The sequence below is a fragment of the Sinocyclocheilus anshuiensis genome, unplaced genomic scaffold, assembly GCF_001515605.1.
Source record: "Sinocyclocheilus anshuiensis isolate Anshui unplaced genomic scaffold, SAMN03320099.WGS_v1.1 scaffold297, whole genome shotgun sequence".
NCBI classification, from domain to species: Eukaryota; Metazoa; Chordata; class Actinopteri; order Cypriniformes; family Cyprinidae; genus Sinocyclocheilus; species Sinocyclocheilus anshuiensis.
In genome coordinates, this window is record NW_015536479.1 from 136694 (window position 1) to 148815 (window position 12122).

The 12122-nt window shown below is 37.2% G+C and overlaps 1 protein-coding gene across 1 annotated transcript; it reads left to right on the plus strand.

Moving 5' to 3' along the window:
• The first annotated feature begins 557 nt into the window (after positions 1–557).
• LOC107668964 (alpha-soluble NSF attachment protein) lies at positions 558–10502 on the plus strand. The gene is made up of 11 exons (XM_016461079.1): positions 558–739; positions 1991–2070; positions 2267–2383; positions 2677–2723; positions 4472–4549; positions 4649–4704; positions 5055–5139; positions 6461–6565; positions 6672–6740; positions 8975–9025; positions 9417–10502. Exons 1-11 carry the CDS (start codon positions 642–644, stop codon positions 9516–9518), a joined length of 888 nt encoding a protein of 295 aa, XP_016316565.1. The 5' UTR covers positions 558–641; the 3' UTR covers positions 9519–10502.
• The last annotated feature ends 1620 nt before the right edge of the window (positions 10503–12122 follow it).

A 12122-nucleotide genomic window follows, 5' to 3' on the forward strand; every position in this document is an offset into this window, starting at 1 on the left:
CTACATCTTGGATGCCCTGGGGGTAAGCAGATAAACATCAAATTTTCATTTTGGGGTGAACTATCCCTTTAACTTTTGTCCAAATAAATAAAAATGCACTAAATTTGCATGCAACAAAATCAAGAAACTACCATATTCTCACTATATTATACTATATGAGCCATAAACGCCTGATGTATCAAATATAATGCAAATCATAAAACACATGCAAACTTTAAAATAATAATAAATATTTTGTCTGAAGTTTTGAACTGTTTCATTTTGGATTTTTATTGACTATTATTTTATATGTCAGGCTCTACTGTAACTGTCAGTTCTCAAAACTCATTGGAAAAACGTTTTTTTTTTTCTTTATATAAACAAGTTGTTTTGGATAAAAAAAGTAGAAAATATATATAAAAGTATATAGGCTGTTTTTATACAAATATATATATATATATATATATATATATATATAAAATATTATTTTAAAGTAATTGTTGTTTCTTGTTATTAATTATGTTTTTATTTTTGGCCAAGCTCAACTCAACCTTTATTTTGAAATGAGGCAGCAGACGGACATGTTGTAAGTTTCCGCAGAGATGTGTTGATGTGGCTGGATTCCAGAGTCTGCTGCTAAAGTTGAACTGTAAACAATATTCATGGATAGCTCCGGGAAAGAAAAAGAGGCCATGGTTCTCATGGCTGAAGCCGAGAAGAAAGTGAAGTCCTCGCAGTCGTTCTTTGGCTCTCTGTTTGGGTATGTTTGATAACTTTTAACACACCGCTGACAGGCCAACCGGGGTAAACAGACAGTTAGCATGCTAGTCAGTTAGCTGTCAAACACGAACTTCATATAAGTGATTATCAGAGTGGGAAAAAATTGTCTAAAACAATTTCTCCAGCCAAATGAGATTGTTTGGATGTGGAGTGTGAAACCACATTTAATATTAAACGTTTGTAAGTTTAATTTCTATTTGTTTTCCAGATGTGAGTTCGTAATGTAGTTAGAGCAACGACTAATTGTAATAAACCTAAATATTGTCATCATATTAAGTCTGTATAAGTCTATCCTTATATCTTTATATTGTTACGGTTGAGGTCTAGTCATGTGATCTGGCGTAAAGCTTCCATAAAACTGATGATGAAATAGTCAGACGATGAGAAAGTGAAACGTAAGGCTTTGCTAGGAGTCAGCTGACATCCAGTTGAGCCAGTTACAACATCACTGGACATACATGAACACATTAACCTGCTCAGACACTTAGAACCACCAAACCTGTAATAGCTGGGAAACCATAATCAATGTTGATATTTTGGAAAACTTGAATATGTGTCTTTTATGACAAATGTTATATGTATAGGTCAAAGACGAACAAGGTTTTTGGCGCATCAAAACAATAATAGTTCAATACAGCTTTAAATTTTGTTTTATTGCCCCTTACATTTGAATGTGACCTGTTTATTTTATTTTAGCATACATTTTACCACGATTTACACCCACTAAAATGTCATTTAATGTATCAGTAGTTCATATACTAAAAAAATCTGGCCAGGCATAACGTTACTTAGAACAAGAATCATTAATGACATTAAAATACCCATTTAATGATCACAGTGCAGCCCCCCAAAACTAATTTTTGTAATTGTAAATCTAACAATCTCAAACCACTAGGTTTTACCTATTTGTCAGCAAGAATTTAAAATATAATACAATTTAGTATGATTAATTTTCTTTGATATATTTTAATAAGTACGTGTCAGAATAAGCATGTCGTTTCATTTTTTACATAAATATATCTGTTACGCTTTCACCCATATTTTGACATTTTCACAGAAGTTATTTGAAACATAACTATGGAAATTTCATTTGATGTGGACACCAAAATAGGACTTCATCTTTAACCCATATATATGGACACTTCAGAAAAAAAAAACTTTTGAGTGTTGGGAATGTGATTAGGTTAGAAATCATCATTATGTTTATTATTATAATATTATATTTTACTAGGGGCTCTTCAAAGATGGAGGATGCTTGTGACTTGTATGGAAGGGCAGCAAACATGTTCAAGATGGCCAAGAACTGGAGTGGTAAAGACATGCACTCAGCTTCAACATAAAAATCAATATACAAATCTACTTGTCATTTGGTCGTCTTAATTTAAAGGTGTGAATGGAACAGAAGTGCATTTCAAGTTTTAGTTGAAGCTTACAGGTTATGCATGTCTTTCTATTGCACATTATATTTGTATTGTAATATTTACATTGTGTTGTATGTGGTTGTCAGCTGCAGGAAACGCTTTCTCCCAGGCGGCGCTCCTATACCTGCAGATGCAGAGTAAACATGACGCAGCCACAAACTTCATTGATGCCGGCAATGCCTTTAAAAAATCAGACCCTCAAGGTATTCATCTGTATTCTGGGTGTGTTTTAGATGCTAACTTTAGATGCTTGGTCACTCTTTTGAAAATCTCCACATTCATTAACAGTATGCATGTGTTGTGAATTAGGTGGATTTATTTTTTTTCATCCTGTGCATATAGATACAAATAATCCACATAGTTATTAGTGAATGAGACCCACTGTTTTTTATGCACCAACAAAATCTAAAAAATGTTCTTTTTACTTCTGTGTTAAAATTGTTGAATCATTGAAAATGGTTAAGGTTCAGTCAGCTGTCTGTCGTTCTCTCCACAGAGGCCATAAACTGCCTGAACAGGGCCATTGAGATCTATACAGACATGGTAAGAGGCTTTCTTTCATCTGCGAGGGCTGTAGATGGGCTGTGTTTTAAATAAAAGTAGAGCTGCTTTTGTTGTACAGAATCATTTTGACACTTTTCATCTGTTTTTCTTTTTGCGGTGAAAATTTGTTTTGGAAATTGTTTGACATATCCAAAGCAATTTTTCATAAAACATATGGCAAAAGACTTGATACACCACTAGAGGGCACTGTAACACAATACATGTGGTTTAGAGCGCACTAACCAGGGGCTGTATAACTCTTAAGAATTTAGGAGCAATATTCATTAAAATAAGGGACATGTCACTCCTAATTTTAAGACTTTTAGGAAAATATAATAACTAATTAGTTTATTGATTAAGGCAAACTGAATAGAATTAGCCATGGGAATGTAGCGCGTGTGTGTGTGTGTGTGTGTGTGTGTGTGTGTGTGTGTGTGTGTGTGTGTGTGTGTGTGTGTGTGTGTGTGACGCCCTTATTTTTATGAGTTGCTCCAAAACTTCTGCATTAGGAGCAATTTTTAGTCTTAAGATTTTTTGTGAATGTTAATATATAGTATAAGTGTTTGTTTTTCAAATAGTTATGTATATCTCCTTCCCACTGTCTACCTGCTACACATCTCTACCAACCACTGTGACATCATCCGTAGCAAAGAGGTCAACCCCACCTCTTATATTACCAGTTTCTTAGTAAAATAGTAAGCGTTTTATGAATAGCTTTTAAGCTAAAACTCCTAGCCAAGAACTTTAAGGAGGTATTAAGATATAATTCTTTGTGAATATGGCTACAGAACTCTAATGTTTAAGTGATTAATCACTCTGAGGGTGTACTCACACTAGGCACGGTTGCTTTGAACCGAGCCCGAGCGCGATTATCCCCACTCCCCACTCCCCCGCTGGCCTGCACTCACACTTGCACTAAACTTTCCGGGCCAGAGCACGCTTACGTCATGTGCGAGATAACGGAGAAAACCACTTTTGCTAATATTCTGTCGAATAATTAATAATTAATTTATAATTTGTGTTGTGCATTGATTTTCACTTGTATGTATCAGAGAATTATTACGGAGGCAGCTGACGTTTATTAAATAATTTGCAGCTTTACTCGCAAACTACATTTCCTGTTCATCAATAAGGTGAGAACCAGAGCCATTATAAACCTAAATATACTTGATTGAATTAAATGAATTGAAAAGTGTAGTAGTAATAGTATATGTTTGCGGTCGTGATGATGACAGTAGCGCACACAAAACAGTATTCGATCCGTGCTCCGGCGCGGTTAGTGCTCACACTGCATGCGTACCGAGCCCAACCGAACCGTGCCCTGGCCCACCTCTTCCAACCGGGCCAGGGACGGCTAAACGTGAGGAGTGCTCACACTAGTCAAACGAACCGGGCTTTGGGGGTCAAACGTGCTCGGGCACGGTTCAAAACGCCTAGTGTGAGTACACCCTGAAACTTTATCTTTTTTAATTGGTAATTCATGATATTTGTAAAACCTTGAATAACTGATTATTATTATTATTTTGTTTTGTAAATGTAAACATTTTGCTTGCTGAAATTGTTTTATCAATATAATCTGCTATTTTTGGTGGCTTTTAGTGGTGGAAAACGGGCAATTGTGTTTTTCAGCTAAAAATGTAAGAAACTGAAGCTGTTGTTCACCTGTCATCAGTATCAGTGATTTTATCTAAACTATGCATTTAGTCATGCCTAGATTGTAAACGTGGTACTTGTTGTTTGTCTTGTAGGGTCGATTTACTATCGCGGCGAAACACCACGTCACTATTGCTGAAATTTATGAGACCGAACTGGTTGACATCGACAAGGTCAGATTTCTTTTGTCACATTGATAGATTATTATAATCATATTTATTCAGAATCAGAAAGTAAGATTTATTCAGAGTACTTTATAACCTTGTCCTTAGGCAATAGCTCACTATGAACAGGCGGCAGACTATTATAAAGGCGAGGAGTCCACAAGGTATGGCAGTTTTAAAGCTATTTTTGCTCCTATTGCTCAAGACTTATCAATCCTAAATGATGATGCAGAAAAGACCAGTAGAAAATAGGTTACCTATAAAGTTAGATCTTCTCAAGTGAATGGTTTTGATTACAGTATCAGTATGTAATGAATAGCGAGCATGTTTGCTGAAAGTAAAGACCCTTGCCCCCGTCTCACATTTACGGTACCATTATTGAGATATACCACCTTCCAGGCAACATACGACCCTGTTATTCATTATCACGTGATCTTATTTGGGGGGAATTTTTGTAACCAAGTCATGCTCTAGAACTGTCTGTAACCTGTTCGCTCTGTCTCTGATGTCAAAGTTCAGCCAACAAGTGCCTGCTCAAAGTTGCCACCTATGCAGCTCAACTGGAGCGGTACCCTAAAGCCATTGAGATCTATGAACAGGTAAACAAATCCACGTCAGTCTGGTTTCAGTACACCTGATCCCCTAGGAGATGCCATAAGAGGTCATCAGTGTTTAATCACAAATATTACATTAAAGGGGTCATATGATGCGATTTCAAGTTTTCCTTTCTCTTTGGAGAGTTACAAGCTGATTGTGCATAGATAAGATCCCTGAAGTTGCAAAGACTAAAGTCTCAAAACCAAAGAGATATACTTATCAAAGTTAAGACTCTGCCACACCCCCCAAAACGGCTCGTTCTAACACGCCCCCACATATCTACCTCACTATGTGGCAATATTAGCATAATGCCGCCCAGAGAGAGAGCGAGAGAGAGAAAGAGAGCGAGAGAGAGAGAGAGCGAGAGGGTCACATCACAGTGGAGTCAGCTGTCTTAACCGTGGCTTGTGTACTGCAAACACATACCAGCTTCATCACTGTGTCTGTCACGCGACTCTGTTCCCCTTTCGGGCTCTGTCTTTACATTTATTTTGAAAGATGAAGCTCGCGATTATGGTAAGGGGCGTTACATTTCCGACGAGTGCTTGCGGTGTTCGGCCAATCACAATGCACTGGGTCAGCTGGCCAATCAGAGCAGACTGCACTTGTCGGAAGGAGGGACTTTGTAGAAAACGAAGCGTTTGAGAGAGGCGGGGCATAGAGGACCTACAATAATGTACAGTATTTGAAAAATAATGTGTTTTTTGAACATTAAAGCATGTCAACATATTCTGTTACACCAAATACACAAAATAATGATCTTTTAAAAAAGCATCATATGACCCCTTTAAACAGAGTTGGCCTCTGTGTAGCCAACACTGATTTTGGATATGTAAATAAAGGTAGCTGTTAAAAGTGAAAGCATCGGTTTATACCACATTTTAGTCCTGTTATCATTCATTTCCTCAAATGAAAACATACCAAATCTCATGTGAGGGTTTCATTAACTAACAAACAGATCTTGAGAATACAGTCACATTTACTCAAAACTGTCTATTTGTACTTCAGCCTGAAAGAAGAAGTTGCTGTCCCAAAGTGTGTTTTTTGCATATGCGAAAATGTAGATTTTTCACAATGTAATCTGCTATTTTTGAATGGATTTCAGTAAAGGAAAAAAGTTTTTAGCTGAAACTCACCAGATTAACTTGTGAAAGAAATATAAGCTGTTTTTTTACCTGACAGGCATTTTCTCTGTTGGATCAAGTATCGGTCACTATACAGTCGCTCCAAACAAGAAGTTACATATAAAATCTGTGCCCCCCTTTTTTGCACATGGAAAGATTTAGTTAAGTTGTTTCTATATTTGTGTTGGTGGGTTACCAGGTTGCAACACATGCAATGGACAGCACTCTGTTGAAATACAGCGCAAAGGACTATTTCTTTAAGGCAGCTCTCTGCCACTTCTGTGTGGACATGCTGAATGCTAAGGTATGAAAACCCCACCACAACCACATCTTTTAACAAGCTGATGGAAAACAGCTGTGTCGTTTGCAGTCCCCTTTCATATACTTTGTCCTTCATGCTTCCCTTGTAGCTTGCCGTCCAGAAGTACGAGGAAATGTTTCCAGCCTTTTCAGATTCACGTGAATGCAAATTGGTGAAGGTAAGGCTGGATGTCAGCACAAAATGAAAAAAAAAGTCAAATTACTGATAAAATACACCGTATTATCATCATAACCGTTATTATCACATTATTTTTTATATATTTATTATTTGTGTGTTTAATTATTATTTGTAATTTAACCCTCCTTTTCAATGTGTCTCCCTCTGTAATGTGTCTTGTCCGGAATGTTTAAAAAAAAAAAAATAATAATAACTTATTAAATGCGTTCTACATTTTGAACATTTCATTGCCCATACTGAGGAATTGAACAAACCCCTAACTATCTTTTTTTTTTAAATACCGTATATATGTGTATATAAAGATTTATTCATACATTTATTCTTTAGTTATTCATTCAATTTGTTTTTATTTATTTTTGTACTTTTATTTATTCATTCATATTAAAGTATTCCATAAAACGTAATGGCTGATCAAAGGTTTTTATAATACTGTATTGTTTTTGTTTTTTTACAGTAGTCATTTTTGATCGGAGGTTGCTGTATTTTTAGCTTGTAAAAACATGCTACAGTGGGGAAAATATTTATTTGATCCCCTGCTGATTTTGTAAGTTTGCCCACTTACTGAAGGGTCTGTAATTTTTATGGTAGGTTTATTTTAACTTATAGAGACAGAATACTAACCAAAAAATCCAGAAAAAACACATTATATAAAGGTTAGAAATTGATTCACATTTCAGTGAGTGAAATAAGTATTTGATCCCCACGCAAAACAGGACTTAGTACTTGATGCAGAAAAACCAAGCACAGAGGTAAGACGGTTTTTGTAGTTGGTCACCAGGTTTGCACACATCTCAGAAGGGATTTTGGTCCACTAGTCTTTACAGATTCTTTCGAAATCCTTAAGGTTTCTTGGCTGTCATTTGGCAACTCGAAGTTTCAGCTCCCTCCACAGATTTTCTATAGGATTGAGGTCTGGAGACTGGCTAGGCTACACCATGACCTTAATGTGCTTCTTCTTGAGCCACTCCTTGGTTGCCTTGGCGGTATGTTTCGGGTCATTGTCATGCTGGAAGACCCATCCATGACCCATCTTCAGTGTTCTGGCTGAGGGAAGGAGGTTCTCGTCCAAGATTTTACAGTACATGGCCCCGTCCATTTGCCCCTCAATGCGGTGACGTCGTCCTGTACCCTTAGCAGAAAAACAGCCCCAAGCATAATGTTTCCACCTCCGTGCTTGACTGTAGGGATGGTGTTCTTGGGGTCATAGTCAACATTTCTCTCCCTCCAAACACGGCGTGTTGAGTTAATGCCAAAGAGCTCAATTTTGTTCTCATCTGACCACAGCACTTTCTCCAAAGCCTTCTCTGAATCATTTAGATGTTCATTGGCAAACTTTAAGCGGGCCTGTACATGTGCCTTCTTGAGCAGAGGGACCTTGCAGGCGCTGCAGGATTTCAGTCCATTGCGGCGTAGTGTGTTACCAATGTTTAGCTTGGTGACTGTGGTCCCAACTGCCTTAAGATCATTAACAAGCTCCTCCCGTGTAGTTCGGGGCTGATCCCTCACCTTTCTCCTGATCATCCTTACCCCATGAGGCAAGATCTTGCACTGAGCTCCAGACCGAGGTCGATTGATGGTTATTTTGTATTTCTTCCATTTCCGAATAATCGCACTAACAGTTGTCTCCTTCTCACCTAGCTTCTTGCTGATGGTCTTGTAGCCCATTCCAGCCTCGTGCAGATCTACAATCTTGTCTCTGACATCCTTTGACAGCACTTTGGTCTTGCCCATGGTGGTGGGAGAGGTTGGAATGGAAGATACAGATTGTGTGGACAGGTGTCTTATACACCTAACGAGCTGACATTAGGAGTAACTTCTTAAAGTGACAGGACTAATCTGTGTTCCACATGGGCACATAACCAGTCTGTGGGAGCCAAAATTCTTGCTGGTTGGTAGGGGATCAAATACTTATTTCACTTACTGAAATGCAAATCAATCTCTAACCTTTATATAATGTGTTTTTGTTTCTGGATTTTTTGGTTGGTATTCTGTCTCTATCCGTTAAAATAAACCTACCATAAAAATTCCAGACCCTTCATTTCTTTGCAAGTGCGCGAACTTACAAAATCAGCAGGGGATCAAATAAATATTTTCCCCACTGTAGACCACAATCATTCTGTCTGTGAAGTGTGTTGGGTAACAGCAGCATATTGTGGTCCTGACGGGGGGATGATGGATAAATTATGTGCTTAACATGTTCTTTCGTTTTAACAGAAACTTTTAGATGCCTTTGAAGAACAGAATGTGGATGCATATACTGACGCTGTAAGACAAGCGCTTACTTGCCCTTTCTGTTGTTTATAAAACCTCTTAAACAATTCTCATTTCACTAGAGAAGCATAATTTCACTACCATAGCTTCCTAGTTTCACAAAAAATTAGTTAAAGGGGTCATATGATGCGATTTCAATTTTTCCTTTCTCTTTGGAGTGTTACAAGCTCTTACAGTATGTGGAAAATAATGTGTTTTTTTTACTTTAAACCACATAAACACATTTCATTACACCAAATACACAAAATAATGTTCTTTTTAGCAGCATCATATGACCCCTTTAAGCTACCCGTATGACATGCCTATCAATGGCTGTCGCTTCAATTCATAGGAACAATAGCAGGGCTGTTCATCATTTTCACAGTTATTTCTCTCGGTCTTTCAGGTAAAAGAGTATGACACCATCTCACGACTGGATCAGTGGCTCACCACCATGCTGCTTCGTATCAAGAAATCCATACAAGATGATGAAAGTGACCTTCGCTAAGATCCTCTTCCTCTCCTCTGCCCCTTGCCGCTCGCTCTGCCTTGTGCCTTTAACACCGTGACTTCAGTATGATGGTTGACTATTGCCCTGTTTTACCACCAACTCAACTCTCAGTGCCTTGACGCCTTTGCTTTACCTCTCTCTCTCTATGACACGGCCGTACCGCCAGACCTCAGAGAACACTAAAGAAAGGAAGGCTGATGGTTTAAATGAGATTTGAGGGAGTGTTGCATGAGAGCTGAAACCAGCTACAGTAATATTACGGGGTGCTGTGCACACCAAGCTTCAGAAATGCCTTGTGCTCTGGCTGACACAGAGCACCCGTATTACGGAGCACAAAAACCTTTGTTCATTCTGTTCAATTCTTTAGTAGTGGCATATGTATTTTTATTCTTATCGGAAATACCATACCTTGTATCTGCTTATTTTTTGCTTGCTGATTCCTGCGTAGACTAATCTTGAAAAATGATTTGAAATGCTATTCCTGTTTTTTATTTTGACATATGGAGAAGAAAAAGAGTAAAAGAAGGACTGATTCAACCTATACAGCGTGTTTTTATTGACTTCCCAAAAAGGGAGAAATACTTGTTTCTGCCTTTCTTGTAATCAGTCGTAATTGTTCATATGTCATTGGTAAATATATGTAACGGTTAGTCTTGCTATTAATTCATTGTTCTTTTAGTAAAGCTAAGAAAACTAAAGTTTATTTCCTGGTTAAATAAAGGACTAAAACCAAACCCTATACTGGTTAGTGCTTTACAAAGCACTGTAATAGAGTTAGTGCCAGAATACAAATATCGTGGTTTTATATTTGATGAATCTTTATCTTTTAACTCTCATGTAAATCAATTACAGTCGAAACACAAGTTTTCATTTTAGAAATAAAGCCTATTTTTTATTGGTGGCAGAAAAAAGTTTCTGCTACTTTTTTGCCAGTTCTTGATTATGGAGATGGTTATACATTTGCACCTGCCAGCTTTTAATGTTCTTTAAACATGCTCTATCATGGTGCACTCAGGTTCAAAACAAATTGTCATTTTAGAACTCATTCTGAGTTGTATAATATAGCATGTTAGTCTTCATTATCAACATGCAAACTGAAGCATTACTTCATTTATAAATCCATTTTGGGTCTATTGTCATATGTTTGTTCTCTTACTCCACAGTAAATTGTTAATGCATGCTCTTTACATACATATAACTTGTTTACCCTTTCAATTCCATTTGTAAGAAGAAACAAGGGAAAGAAGCTTTTTGTTATGACACATCTAGTGATTAAAATACTTTACTAATTGTTTCCTGGTAAATAATTTCTGGTAAAGGAAGATTCGAATCGCAGATGTTTTAATGGTGCAATATGTAATTTTTTTTTTTTATTAAAATATCCAAAAACCACTAGAACAGTGTTATATACTTTGCTGACTTGTGTACTTACATTATCCCAAATGTTTCGAAGAATGTTTAAATCCAGAGAAATAAGCAATTTTAACTAGTGACACAGAGCGTGTCCATAGTGTCATTGTGTCGCCTGCCTCGGCTGTGGGGATGAAGACGACAACTCAGTTCCACACTCAGTCACGGCGTCATCAAGCTATGCCTTTGTATTTATATGGTGTTTGTTGATTTGTAACATTTTTAAAACTTCTGTAGCTGCTCATCTTGGCCAGAACAATTCTGAAAAAGAGACTTTTAGTTTAATAAAGTTTATTTCCTGAATAAATAAAATACAAATAAAATTAAGGGTCATTCTCACTGTTTGGTGGATTGTGAGCTAAACACATTTGTTGAGAAAAAAGTAAAGGCCTGGTTGGTGCGCATGCGCTACCTTTGATCTGTCAGAATGTGCAGAAAGAGCTAGAGAATAGTGCAAAGACTATTCATGTTGATATGTGCGTCAGTGAACAAAAACTACACACTCTCACAAACAAATACCTATTTGATCACCTGTAATGCCCGTGTACAGCTGTGTTGAGTGCATTTTGGTTGCAAATTTCTCCTGTCCTAATTGAAATTAAACTCTTTGGATGGAACTGATCAGACCCTGCGTTTTGACTGACACCCCTTGAGGAAGGCTATATCTGACCTCACCTACTACAGTCCTTTCAGTCATACTCCAGAATATATATATATACACACACACACACACTTCTAAAAAGGAAGAAAAAAATGTATGTCTTTATTCCTGGACTTGCTTTCCCTCCAAAGAAATGATGTCACTTCTATCAAGTCATGTGATTTAGCACATATGCTAAAGATTTTAAAGGACAAGTAGCCTACTGTAGCGCCAATGTAACACAGATTGGAGTTTGTGAGACACAATCTAATTATATAAAATATCACAATAAATTTTACGTCAGAGAATAAGTAAACGTATAGATTATATGTATAATGTATATTTAATGCTAATACTCAAAATTGCTAACTTAGAAATATACACAGGGGTTAAGCAATGAAACTGCAACACCTGGTTTTAGACCACAATAATTATTAGTATGGTGTAGGGCTTCCTTCTACCACCAGTCCAGCATCAGTTCATCTTGGGAACGACAGATACATGCCAGAGGGATTCTAAGCTATTCATCTTGCAGAACAGTGGCCAGGTCA